The sequence below is a fragment of the Salvelinus alpinus genome, chromosome 29, assembly GCF_045679555.1.
Source record: "Salvelinus alpinus chromosome 29, SLU_Salpinus.1, whole genome shotgun sequence".
Lineage (NCBI taxonomy): Eukaryota > Metazoa > Chordata > Actinopteri > Salmoniformes > Salmonidae > Salvelinus > Salvelinus alpinus.
In genome coordinates, this window is record NC_092114.1 from 23,121,984 (window position 1) to 23,133,290 (window position 11,307).

The following is an 11,307-nucleotide window of genomic DNA, read 5'->3' on the forward strand; positions in this document are numbered from 1 at the left end:
TTCAAACAAACATTGGCTAATCGATTCCCCACCACTCTGGAATGAAGCAGGCTTGTGCAGCTGCACAAGTTATTTATGCTAATTAGCCTTAACGTTTTCAATTGAAACACTTTTATTAGTATTATTACCAGAGGATGTGAATGGTACTACAGAGATCTATTCTAATGTACGATAATATCATTCACTTTTTTTGGCCCAAATGAGAGACTTTAGGCACTGTTAGATTTGAATACATCTACTCCATCCTAACCTCCTATACCTTTGCTGTGCTCCCTTTTTTATTTTATGATCACATTTTCAATTTTATTTTTCTAAAACTACATTTCATTTTTGGTGATCACATTTTCACTTTTATTTTTCTAAAACTACATTTCATTTTTGGTGATCACATTTGTACTTTTATTTTCATAAAACTTAACGTCTTTATTTTGTCATCAGATTTTGACTTGTGTTTTGACTAAATATTTCTCTCCTGATTCCTGTTCAACAGCTGATGGATGAAGAGAAGGTGGCAGTGCTGTCGGAGATGGAGAAGCTTATGGGCTTATGTCAGCAGCTGCAGATGGGGGTGAGGACGCCGGTACAGGGCAAGACTGCCACCTTCCAGAAGGTATTATTATTGATATACTAGCTGTACATAATATGTTGAACTATGGTGTTGTTGTCAATGACTGGATTTGTTTTTGTAATGAAATCCACTTTTATTTAAGTTCTATGTTACACTAGTCCACAAAGGATTAGTTTATTAATTAGATTTGTCATACAGAATACAATACAAATATTGCCAGGAGAGCACATGACTATAAATATGGTTCTACCATGTTGAAATAAACCATTGTCCAAAATCTAGCTTGCCTACTACTCACTTAAACTGCAGACTGTGTATACTAATTGTACTACATACTGTTTAGAACGTACTGTTTAGTAAAAAACAAATGTGGTAAGCAACAAATATCAGCATACAAGGCCCATCCTGCAGAGAATGCATCATCTAATGCTCAATCTAAGCTTGATGCCCTCAATCTCACACAAATTATCAATGAACCCACCAGGTACAACCCCAAATCCGTAAACACAGGCACCCTCATAGATATCATCCTTACCAACATGCCCTCCAAATACACCTCTGCTGTTTTCATCTCAGAGATCACTGCCTCATTGCCTGCATCCGTAATGGGTCTGCGGTCAAACGACCACCCCTAATCACTGTCAAACGCTCCCTAAAACACTTCAGTGAGCAGGCCTTTCTAGTTGACCTGGCCCGGGTATCCTGGAAGGATATTGACCTCATCCCGTCAGTAGAGGATGCCTGGTTATTCTTTAAAAGTGCCTTCCTCACCATCTTAAATAAGCATGCCCCATTCAAAAAATGTAGAACCAGGAACAGATATAGCCCTTGGTTCTCTCCAGACCTGACTGCCCTTGACCAGCCCAAAAACATCCTGTGGCGTTCTGCATTAGCATCGAACAGCCCCCGTGATATGCAACTTTTCAGGGAAGTTAGGAACAAATATACACAGGCAGTTAGGAAAGCTAAGGCTAGCTTTTTCAAGCAGAAATGTGCATCCTGTAGCACAAACTCAAAAAAGTTCTGGGACACTGTAAATTCCATGGAGAATAAGAGCACCTCCTCCCAGCTGCCCACTGCACTTAGGCTAGGAAACACTGTCACCACCGATAAATCCACTATAATTGAGAATTTCAATCAGCATTTTTCTACAGCTGGCCATGCTTTCCACCTGGCTACCCCTACCCCGATCAACAGCCCTCCACCCCCCACAGCAACTCGCCCAAACCTCCCCCACTTCTCCTTCACCCAAATCCAGATAGCTGATGTTCTGAAAGAGCTGCAAAATCTGGACCCCTACAAATCAGCCGGGCTAGACAATCTGGACCCTCTCTTTCTAAAATGATCTGCCGAAATTGTTGCAACCCCTATTACTAGCCTGTTCAACCTCTCTTTCGTATCGTCTGAGATTCCCATAGATTGGAAAGCTGCCGCGGTCATCCCCCTCTTCAAAGGGGGAGACACTCTAGACCCAAACTGCTACAGACCTATATCTATTCTACCTTGCCTTTCTAAGGTCTTCGAAAGCCAAGTTAACAAACAGATTACCGAACATTTCGAATCCCACCGTACCTTCTCTGCCATGCAATCTGGTTTCAGAGCTGGTCATAGGTGCACCTCAGCCACGCTCAAGGTCCTAAACGATATCATAACCACCATCGATAAGAGACATTACTGTGCAGCAGTATTCATCGACCTGGCTAAGGCTTTCGACTCTGTCAATCACAACATTCTTATTGGCAGACTCAACAGCCTTGGTTTCTCAAATGATTGCCTCGCCTGGTTCATCAACTACTTCTCTGATAGAGTTCAGTGTGTCAAATCGGAGGGTCTGTTGTCTGGACCTCTGGCAGTCTCTATGGGGGTGCCACAGGGTTCAATTCTCGGGCCGACTCTCTTCTCTGTATACATCAATGATGTCGCTCTTGCTGCTGGTGATTCTTTGATCCACCTCTACGCAGACGACACCATTGTGTATACATCTGGCCCTTCTTTGGACACTGTGTTAACTAACCTCCAGACGAGCTTCAATGCCATACAACTCTCCTTCTGTGGCCTCCAACTGCTCTTAAATGCAAGTAAAACTAAATGCATGCTCTTCAACCGATCGCTGCCCGCACCTGCCCGCCCGTCCAGCATCACTACTCTGGACGGTTCTGACTTAGAATATGTGGACAACTACAAATACCTAGGTATCTGGTTAGACTGTAAACTCTCCTTCCAGACTCACATTAAACATCTCCAATCCAAAATTAAATCTAGAATCGGCTTCCTATTTCGCAACAAAGCATCCTTCACTCATGCAGCCAAACATACCCTCGTAAAACTGACCACCGATGTCATTTACAAAATAGCCTCCAACACAATACTCAACAAATTGGATGCAGTCTATCAGAGTGCCATCCGTTTTGTCACCAAAGCACCCTATACTACCCACCACTGCGACCTGTATGCTCTCGTTGGCTGGCCCTCACTTCATACTCGTCGCCAAACCCACTGGCTCCAGGTCATCTATAAGTCTCTGCTAGGTAAAGCCCCGCCTTATCTCAGCTCACTGGTCACCATAGCAGCACCCATCCGTAGCACGCGCGCCAGCAGGTATATCTCACTGGTCACCCCCAAAGCCAATTCTTCCTTTGGCCGCCTCTCCTTCTAGTTCTCCGCTGCCAATGACCGGAACAAACTGCAAAAATCACTGAAGCTGGAGACTCTTACCTCCCTCACTAGCTTTAAGCACCATCTGTTAGAGCAGCTCGCAGATCATTGCACCTGTACATAGCTCATCTGTAAATAGCCCATCCAATCTACCTCATCCCCATACTGTATTTATTTACTTATTTATCTTGCTCCTTTGCACCCCAGTATCTCTACTTGCACATTCATCTTCTGCACATTCTGCCATTCCAGTGTTTAATTGCTATATTGTAATTACTTTGTCACCATGGCCCATTTATTGCCTTACCTCTCTTATCCTACCTCATTTGCACATGCTGTATATAGACTTTTCTACTGTATTTTTGATTGTATGTTTGTTTACTCCATGTGTAACTCTGTGTTGTTGTATGTGTCAACCTGCTTTGCTTTATCTTGGCCAGGTCGCAGTTGTAAATGAGATCTTGTTCTCAACTAGCCTACCTGGTTAAATAAAGGTGAAATAAATAAATAAAAAATTGCGTTGATTCCCGCCATTCGTTCATTTTGGTACAGCGCGTCCCCTCAGCTGATTATCAGCTGTTGTCAGACACACGTGTCTCAAAATACAGTACGACATCCTGGCATTTAAAGCGTACAAAATGTTCTAAATTGCACATACTATAAAACTAACTCTTTAGCATAACTAAAATGCCTAATATTTACAACGCAAGTATGGGTATTCAGACATGGCCATGGTTATAGGGAGCGTGAGAGAAACCGGCACTGAAAAGAAACCGGCAAAGGAGTATTGATGAACTGCAATGAAAAGAGACAGTCAACCCATTCTTAATACAGCATTGGCAGCATTGGGCAAACATTTGTTACTGTTTTACAGACAGAGGTCAATCATAAAAACATTATTGTAAAATTAAACCCTATAATGACACTGAGCTTAATGAACCTCTTAAAATCTGTTGGACAGTGATGAACTGACACGGGTCACCTTGTACTAATGGGAAAGGTTACAATCAGGATGAGAGAATAGAGAATAACATGGTGTACATCCCAAATGGCATCCTATTCCCTATATAGGGCCCATAGGATTCTGGTCAAAAGTAGTGCATTATGTTGGGAATAGGGTGCCATTTGGGACACAACCATTGGGCTTCTCTGATTAATGTGGATCTGTTAGATAGGCATTGGCTTTCCCCTCAAGTTGTCATTAGCCAGACAGATCGGGCCTCTCTGTCCGTCACAAGGGAATTAAGGGTGTTTTAATCAGGCAAAGGTCATTGCTGAAAAGTATTTTTAAAGGGAGCAGGAGATGGAGGTTGTGTGTGTTTGGTGTGTCTAGTGTTGGTTTAGAAACACTCTGTAGTGAGACAACTTAGATGGTAATTATTAGATTCTTACTAGTGTCCCATGTATACATCAGCTTTCCCATGTATACATACCATTATTTGTTTTACCATTATCTGTATCTTTATGTTGTAATCATAATTATTACATTCTATCAGACCACCATCCTTGACATGTTTTTGAAATCTTTCTCTGTCTGTCTCTAGGTGGATTCCTCCATTCAGAACACTAGAGCCATCATTACTGTGGTGATCTACCTCCTGCCAGTCTGTAACAAGATTGTCAGAAAGGTGAGAGGTCACAGTTGACATCAGCTCATCTACCAAGTGGTTCAAGTGCACCCTCTTACCAATGTTTACTGGGGTTTGAGTACACTTTTTTTAAGTACAGATGAATATATCAATGGTGGTCATTTTCCAATGTTTTATTACTCTACCTTATCCTGTGTCTGTGTCTCCAGTATAAGTCAGAGAGAAGCAATCTGGGTTCTCCACAAAGCTGGACGGACAGGCAGTCGTCCACGGCCGTCAAAGACAACGTGCTCAATGGCAAGAACAGCAACGGCTTCGGGGTCAAATCCCTGGAGCAGCATATGGCCAACCTCACCTTCCTGGAGAGCAAGTAGTCCAGTCCAGCGACCTTTGATCCCTAACCTGTATCACCTATCAGAGTTGGAGCGTACCATTGTCGACCACCAGGGGGCGACATACATGAAACCTCACTCACGCAGACATAATAGCAGTGCACCCACCCCACTCACACGTGCCTCTGTCAGTGTAATCAGCCCATTCGCTTTGTGGTGTAACTGTTACCTGTAGCACATCTCAGCCAAATACAGCAGATGTATGAACAAATATAAAAAATATATGCTGTAATGAAATCCATCGCCAGTGCATGATGCCATCACCTGACATGTCTTTTAATCTCCTTTTATCAATCCCTGTAATTTGGGCTGTTAAACCAGCTTTCTGATTGCCTGGTCCCAGATCAGTTTTGGCTGTCTTATCAACTTCTATGGCCATTGTCATGAGGAGTTGGCAGGACAGCCCAAACAGACCTGGTAGCAGGCCCGCTTTCTGCTGTTTCTCTCACTGTTGTACGCCAACCAAATCCCATCATGGTTTAGTAATTATTGAGTGATATCAATGCTCTCACTTTGATGCCAAATAAGAGAGTACATGGATGGTTTAATCAGGGTATTATGACACTTGGCTTGCTAATAGACTGAAACATAAGGCTCATATTATTGCTCCATTTCAGCAGAGGCGGAGACAATTTTATCCAATTGACTTTCTACTGTCTTTAGAGTATTGAATCACATTCAGTGTTTGTGGTATACTGTTTTATGCATTTTTCAGAAGACATCTAAAAGATTGCTGGCCTACTAGCGCATGAGTCAAATCAACTGTGGTTTTGTAGCTGTTCCTTATGAAGTGTACTTGTAATTAAGGGTATGTCCCAAATGGCACCCTATTCAGTGCACTACTTTTGACCAGCGCCCATAGGTCTCTGGTCAAAAGTAGTGCACCTGGTTTCGCAAAATATTTTGGCCCGCGACCCCATTTTGGTCAGAATTTTGAAAAAATGTATGTAATCAATGTCTGTTTACTTTTTTAATTGGGGCAATGACAGTATTACAAATCAGTCTGACACTACTTTTGACAGTATTTTTGACAGTATTTCAATCTAAAGTATGGTTTGAAGTGACGGAAATGCATCAGAAAGGTATTGGGAAGTTCAGAAGATTATCAGGCAATCATTTTGTAAGATCTTCTGTGTAGAGAAGAACATGATGTTATTTTTCCTCCGGTCTGATTTAGTGCCTGTTCTAATTAGTTCTGTGTGGCTTGTGGGCATTGTAGGTGTTCCTGAGAGTCTTATCTTTCAGTGATGGGTCATAATATTTTAGAGCTTAAACCATTCAAAGGACTGAGCCACATTTGTAGGAAGAAAACAGAAACCTTATTATAACTGCATCTAGTGGCTACTGGAGATTACTGATGTGACCCCTGTTCTATGAACCAAGTGCAATTTCTTTTTTCTTCAGTTTCTCTCGTGACCCCTAGTTTGGAAAACACTGGAAAAGGGTGTCATTTGGGACACAGGCGAAGACTGCCTTGTGGGCTATTGTGTATTACAGTGTATTATTATGGTACTTGAAGCATAGATATATACAGGTAACTGCCAAAATAAAGGAAACACTTGAGTAAATGACAGATACAAAGTATATTGAAAGCAGGTGCCTCCACACAGGTATGGTTCCTGAGTTAATAAAGTAACTTCCCATCATGCTTAGGGTCATGTATAAAAACACCCAGTTGCCCAGTATTTTGGCTACCATGGCTAGAAGAGATCTGTGACTTTGAAAGAGGGGTCTCAAAGGAGCACAGGGGGTTTAAAGGGTGTGTGTGTCTCATTCACCAGATCTCAACCCAATTGAACACTTATGGGAGATTCTGGAGCGACGCCACCATCAACAAAACACAAAATGATGGAATTTCTAGTGGAAGAATGGTGTCGCATCCCTCCAATAGAGTTCCAGACACTTGTAGAATCTATACCAAGGTGAATTGAAGCTGTTCTGGCGGCTGGTGGTGGCCCATTAAGACACTATGTTGGCGTTTCCTTTATTTTGGCAGTTACCTGTAGCTATAGCCACTGAGGTGACGATTCTGGTACTACTAAAACTGAATGGTTAGTGTGAAGACTGCATAACCATATAAAGCTTTAGAGTTGATTGTGTATGGCTGTAGCTAATGTCATCTTCTGTTGAGTAAAGAAACCACAGATGTGCAGAAACAGATGTACTTTTAGACCATCTATCCTTTTGACAGTTGAATGATTGATAAACAGAACACAAATCTAAATAAACATTATTTTTCTTAAAACAGGTTTGATTGTGTCATTTATTAAGGTATGTACAGTACACAAAAAATACATATTTATCTAACAGAACAAAAATGTGGACTTGTTTGGTACATACTGACATAATGGAAATATCTTAGACTTCCTCCTTTGAAAATAAATGTCACGTTCCATCAACGATCATAATAAAGAGCAAAACATTTAAAAAAGGTATCTAATAAAACTTAACTGGCTCTGAATTTATTCATGTTACATCAAAGCAAACAAAACAGTATTTGCCCTGGACTGCCTACAGGTAAGGTAGAGGCTAGAGAACTTAAAAGGCACAGTGCATTACCTCCAGCACCCCAGATATCTGCACTGTCATCCACCACAGGCATAAGTCCATATCTGGACAGGGGTATGCACTATGCTGTGATGTAAGTACCTAGGTCTGGCTGGGCCTGAGACGAGGGACCCCCTCCAACAGAGCTGCCCCAGGAAAGGTCACTCCAGCTGGGCTGAGGAGAGTGTGAGGAGTCCCTGTGACCCCATTCCTAAGCATGGCTCTGGCTGTGGCTCTGGCTGTGGCTCTGGCTGGGTGCTTCTGGTCCGTTTAGAGACAACACTCTCGTACTCCTCTCTGCTAAGGAGACCATTAGTGACCGTCTTGCTCTCCTCTATTTTAGGGAGGATGACCGCAATGTATCCCTCAGTGGAAGGCTGGTCAAATACACATGAAAGACAGGTAGGACAGTTAGCCATGTTAATGGTAATGTGATTTACCATCTCAATGGGGTATATGTAAATGGGGAACATTAGATTGACCAAAAATGTGTTTTAACTGGTATGAAGCTTATGGAAATGTTCCTCACCTTTCCCAGTAAAAGTTCTGGTCTTTCAAGAATATCCTCATTGACCTCCAATAGCCGACCCCTTATGCAGCTGAAAAGATTAACCAGGATTATATTTCAGGCTAATTTAAAAAGACCTGAGTAGTGAATGGCACTAACCATAAAGGGTAGATTATCTCCAGAGGTGAAAATCCTAATACAAGAGCAGCAAAGGTTGTAATCACCTGTAAATGGTGTACTCCACACCATCTGTACATGTTATTCTACACAAAGGAGCGAACTCTGTGAGGAACTGTCCTCCCTGGAAATGAAGAAGACACGTGTTAGTTTGACAGTCACAAGACAGAAAATCAAAGGATGTCAATACCATAGTATATGTAATAGTAGTGTAAAATATAATAATAATCCTAATACGCCAGAGTATCCTTACGGCAGGTAGCCTCGCCGTTAAGAGCTTTGGGCCAGTAACCGAAAGGTCGCTGGTTCAAATCCTGAAGCAGACTAGGTGAAAAGTCTGTGCCCTTGCTCAAGGCACTTCACCCAAACTTCTTCTGTAAGTTGCAGTGTCTGCTAAATGACTAAAATGTAACAATATACTAGACTATATTAACAACAACAAAAATCACTTAAGTTTTAGCAGTACATACCAATGATTTGTTTTGATGCCACCACACCTCCATCTTGGCACTCCCACACCATTGTAAAAAATATTTAACTATAGAAATGCATTCACTAATGTCTACATTTGTTTTTAGTAGTGCTGAGCGATTAACTGAAAAGTAGGTTCAATTATTTGAATTCCATTTCTTTAATTTTTTTATGTGATCTCAATGCTCACATTTCAGTTACTCTAGAGATAAATCAGATCCAGCCTGAACTGTGAGATGTAATAGGGAGTTGTAGTTTCCAACAGGCCAATATTAGCGCATATAACTTGGTAATTAACTACAATACCCATAATCCATTGTGCATCTACTTGTCCGGCCTGCTACATTAGGTTAGTGTGCTGCAGCCTGGAGAGAAGAATGGCAATTGTAAGGGGAATATAAAGAGCAGCTGTTGCTTCGCAAGGTATCTCTACCTGAGAACACATGATCTAAGTGAATGACAGTTGGTATTCAGCAGTCATAAAAGTATGCATTATTACCTTTGAAGAACTACTAAAATTGTGATTTTGTCAGGCAGCAGCTCTATAGAGATGAGATGACTTGGAATGAAATAATGTCATGAAATAAAAAATCTTATATACACAACTTAAATATTTTAAAGTAATGTGAATAAATTATGGTTAATAAGTGATAAGCAGTTAATTGTTAGTTAATTGTTTTATTCTGTATTGTTACAGCATTCAACCTAAATAATCGAAACCGAACCGACCTCAAGATGGACTAATCGCTCAGCACTTTTTTGGGGCCATGTTTATTCTATTGCATACTTTTAAATTATATTACAGTAGGTGAGCTAAACATAAAAAAAATGCTAAATTAAAGTGTATATTAAAACATATTCTTTAAAGTATTTTTTTATGGTACTAATGTTACCCTCCCCACTACAATTTATTATTTTTATTAAATAGCCTACATGTAACTTTGTCCTTGAAACATTTTAATGAAATATGGAGGACTACTTTTCTGAGGAGTGCCAATATGGCCAACCCATTGCTTCAAAGCCTCTCCATGGCCAAAACATAGCATCAGCAAAGCAGGATTTATAAACATCATTGGTACATACTCTCTTTGACTTCCCAGACACTCTGTTATGCAGGCGACTGCAGCCAGCGCTGATCTGATAGTTGATGCTCTTGATTGACCTGCCGTTCTGAAGGATAGGGTGACTCTCTGCCAGGGTGATGACACAGATTCTGTCAAAAGAGATCCACAGGAACACATTTGCGCCATGTTTAAATTTACAGAAAATAAATCATGTTGTCTGTGGAGGTAGCAAAGCAGGGACAACATCGGGAGTGTTGTGTCCCAAAGCAACGCGTTGATGAGCTGCAGTTTTGTTTAAGAGCTGCACATTGGCAATTTTAAGTAGGAAATGAACACATTATCTTAGCCAGCTACCTGTTTGAATGCTGAAGAACGCACTGGTCTTCACAATCCTTGCCCTTGATATCTAAGCACAAAGAAGAATACATCGTTCGTTACAACTTTATTCATTCATAAAAAAGAAGCCAGTGGTCCGCAACCATGGACAAGGAGGGATACGGGTTTGGGTTTTTTGGGACCAGCCAGTTCTTAAAGAAATTAGTCCACTGCAAATTCTATGAAAATACATCGCAAAATCTGTCAGGCTAGCTAGCATAACCAAAGCCAAAACACACGTGTTGGTCTCATGTCGACACCCAGTGTCAGTGGTCAACACTGGTAACGTTAGCTAAAATATGTCTAGTTAGCTAATAAGTTACCTGTTTTATACCATCGAGTGTAATACCGATCGATGACAGAGGGTGCCTTATTATGCTCCATGTCTTCCATTGATACAAGTACTAAAGGGCATTAGCTAGCTAGCTAAATAAAAGACAAATGTTTGACAGATAAATGTACAAATGCTTCGATTTCGTGACGGAGTGTAAACACTGTTACACACTTCGGGTCCGTCCCTTTCAAAAATCCGGAAGACTTTCAAATTGAAATTCCAAACGTTCCGAGAACCTTTTAATCCGTTATGAAATTACTTGATGTCAACCAAAGATTTATATATATACCCAGGGTTGGGTAGGCTGCTTTCTAAATGTAATCCGCTACAATTACTAGTTACCTGTCCAAAATTGTAATCAGTAAAGTAACTTTGGGGTTACCCAAACTCAGTAACGTAATCGGATTACTTTCAGTTTCTTTTATATTACTTTCCCATAAGAGGCATTAGAAGACAAAAAAGTAATATTACCAATTGAACGACATCTATTGTAGAATAAATCAATGTTAGAGTGTACATAGCTTGCCATAAATGGATGTTGCATTTTACTTTATGGTTATGTAGGCTTCTTCTAAGTCATCTTTTTTTACCACAGATATTAATATGATTTTGCTATATCTTTACATT

General features: G+C 40.9%; 2 protein-coding genes across 4 annotated transcripts in view; one reads left to right on the forward strand and one right to left on the reverse strand.

The window, feature by feature from the left end:
* Positions 1-7,452, forward strand: part of LOC139559337 (alpha-catulin-like) — a 125,640-nt gene extending 118,188 nt beyond the window's left edge. For all 3 annotated transcript variants that reach the window (XM_071375262.1, XM_071375260.1, XM_071375261.1), the window contains exons 17-19: positions 491-610; positions 4,768-4,851; positions 5,022-7,452. In XM_071375262.1, the coding sequence (XP_071231363.1) occupies positions 491-610; positions 4,768-4,851; positions 5,022-5,186 (369 nt within the window). In that variant the 3' untranslated portion in view covers positions 5,187-7,452. The remainder of the gene's footprint in view (positions 1-490; positions 611-4,767; positions 4,852-5,021) is intronic.
* On the reverse strand, positions 7,438-10,889 carry abitram (actin binding transcription modulator). The gene is made up of 6 exons (XM_071375263.1): positions 10,670-10,889; positions 10,326-10,377; positions 9,991-10,120; positions 8,484-8,560; positions 8,281-8,350; positions 7,438-8,128 (listed from the first exon to the last, which is right to left on the reverse strand). The coding sequence occupies exons 1-6, from the start codon at positions 10,737-10,739 to the stop codon at positions 7,913-7,915; spliced, it is 615 nt and encodes a 204-aa protein (XP_071231364.1). The 5' UTR covers positions 10,740-10,889; the 3' UTR covers positions 7,438-7,912.
* Between the last annotated feature and the right edge of the window lie 418 nt (positions 10,890-11,307).

Excerpts from the sequence above, each read along its gene's own strand:
- abitram (XM_071375263.1), bottom strand. The coding sequence starts at position 10,739 with ATGGAAGACATGGAGCATAATAAGGCACCCTCTGTCATCGATCGGTAT. Across the intron at positions 10,121-10,325 it reads GTTCTTCAGCATTCAAACAG|AATCTGTGTCATCACCCTGG; the intron begins GTAGCTGGCTAA and ends CTCTTTTGACAG. Across the intron at positions 8,561-9,990 it reads TGTCTGGGAAGTCAAAGAGA|GGAGGACAGTTCCTCACAGA; the intron begins GTATGTACCAAT and ends CTTCATTTCCAG.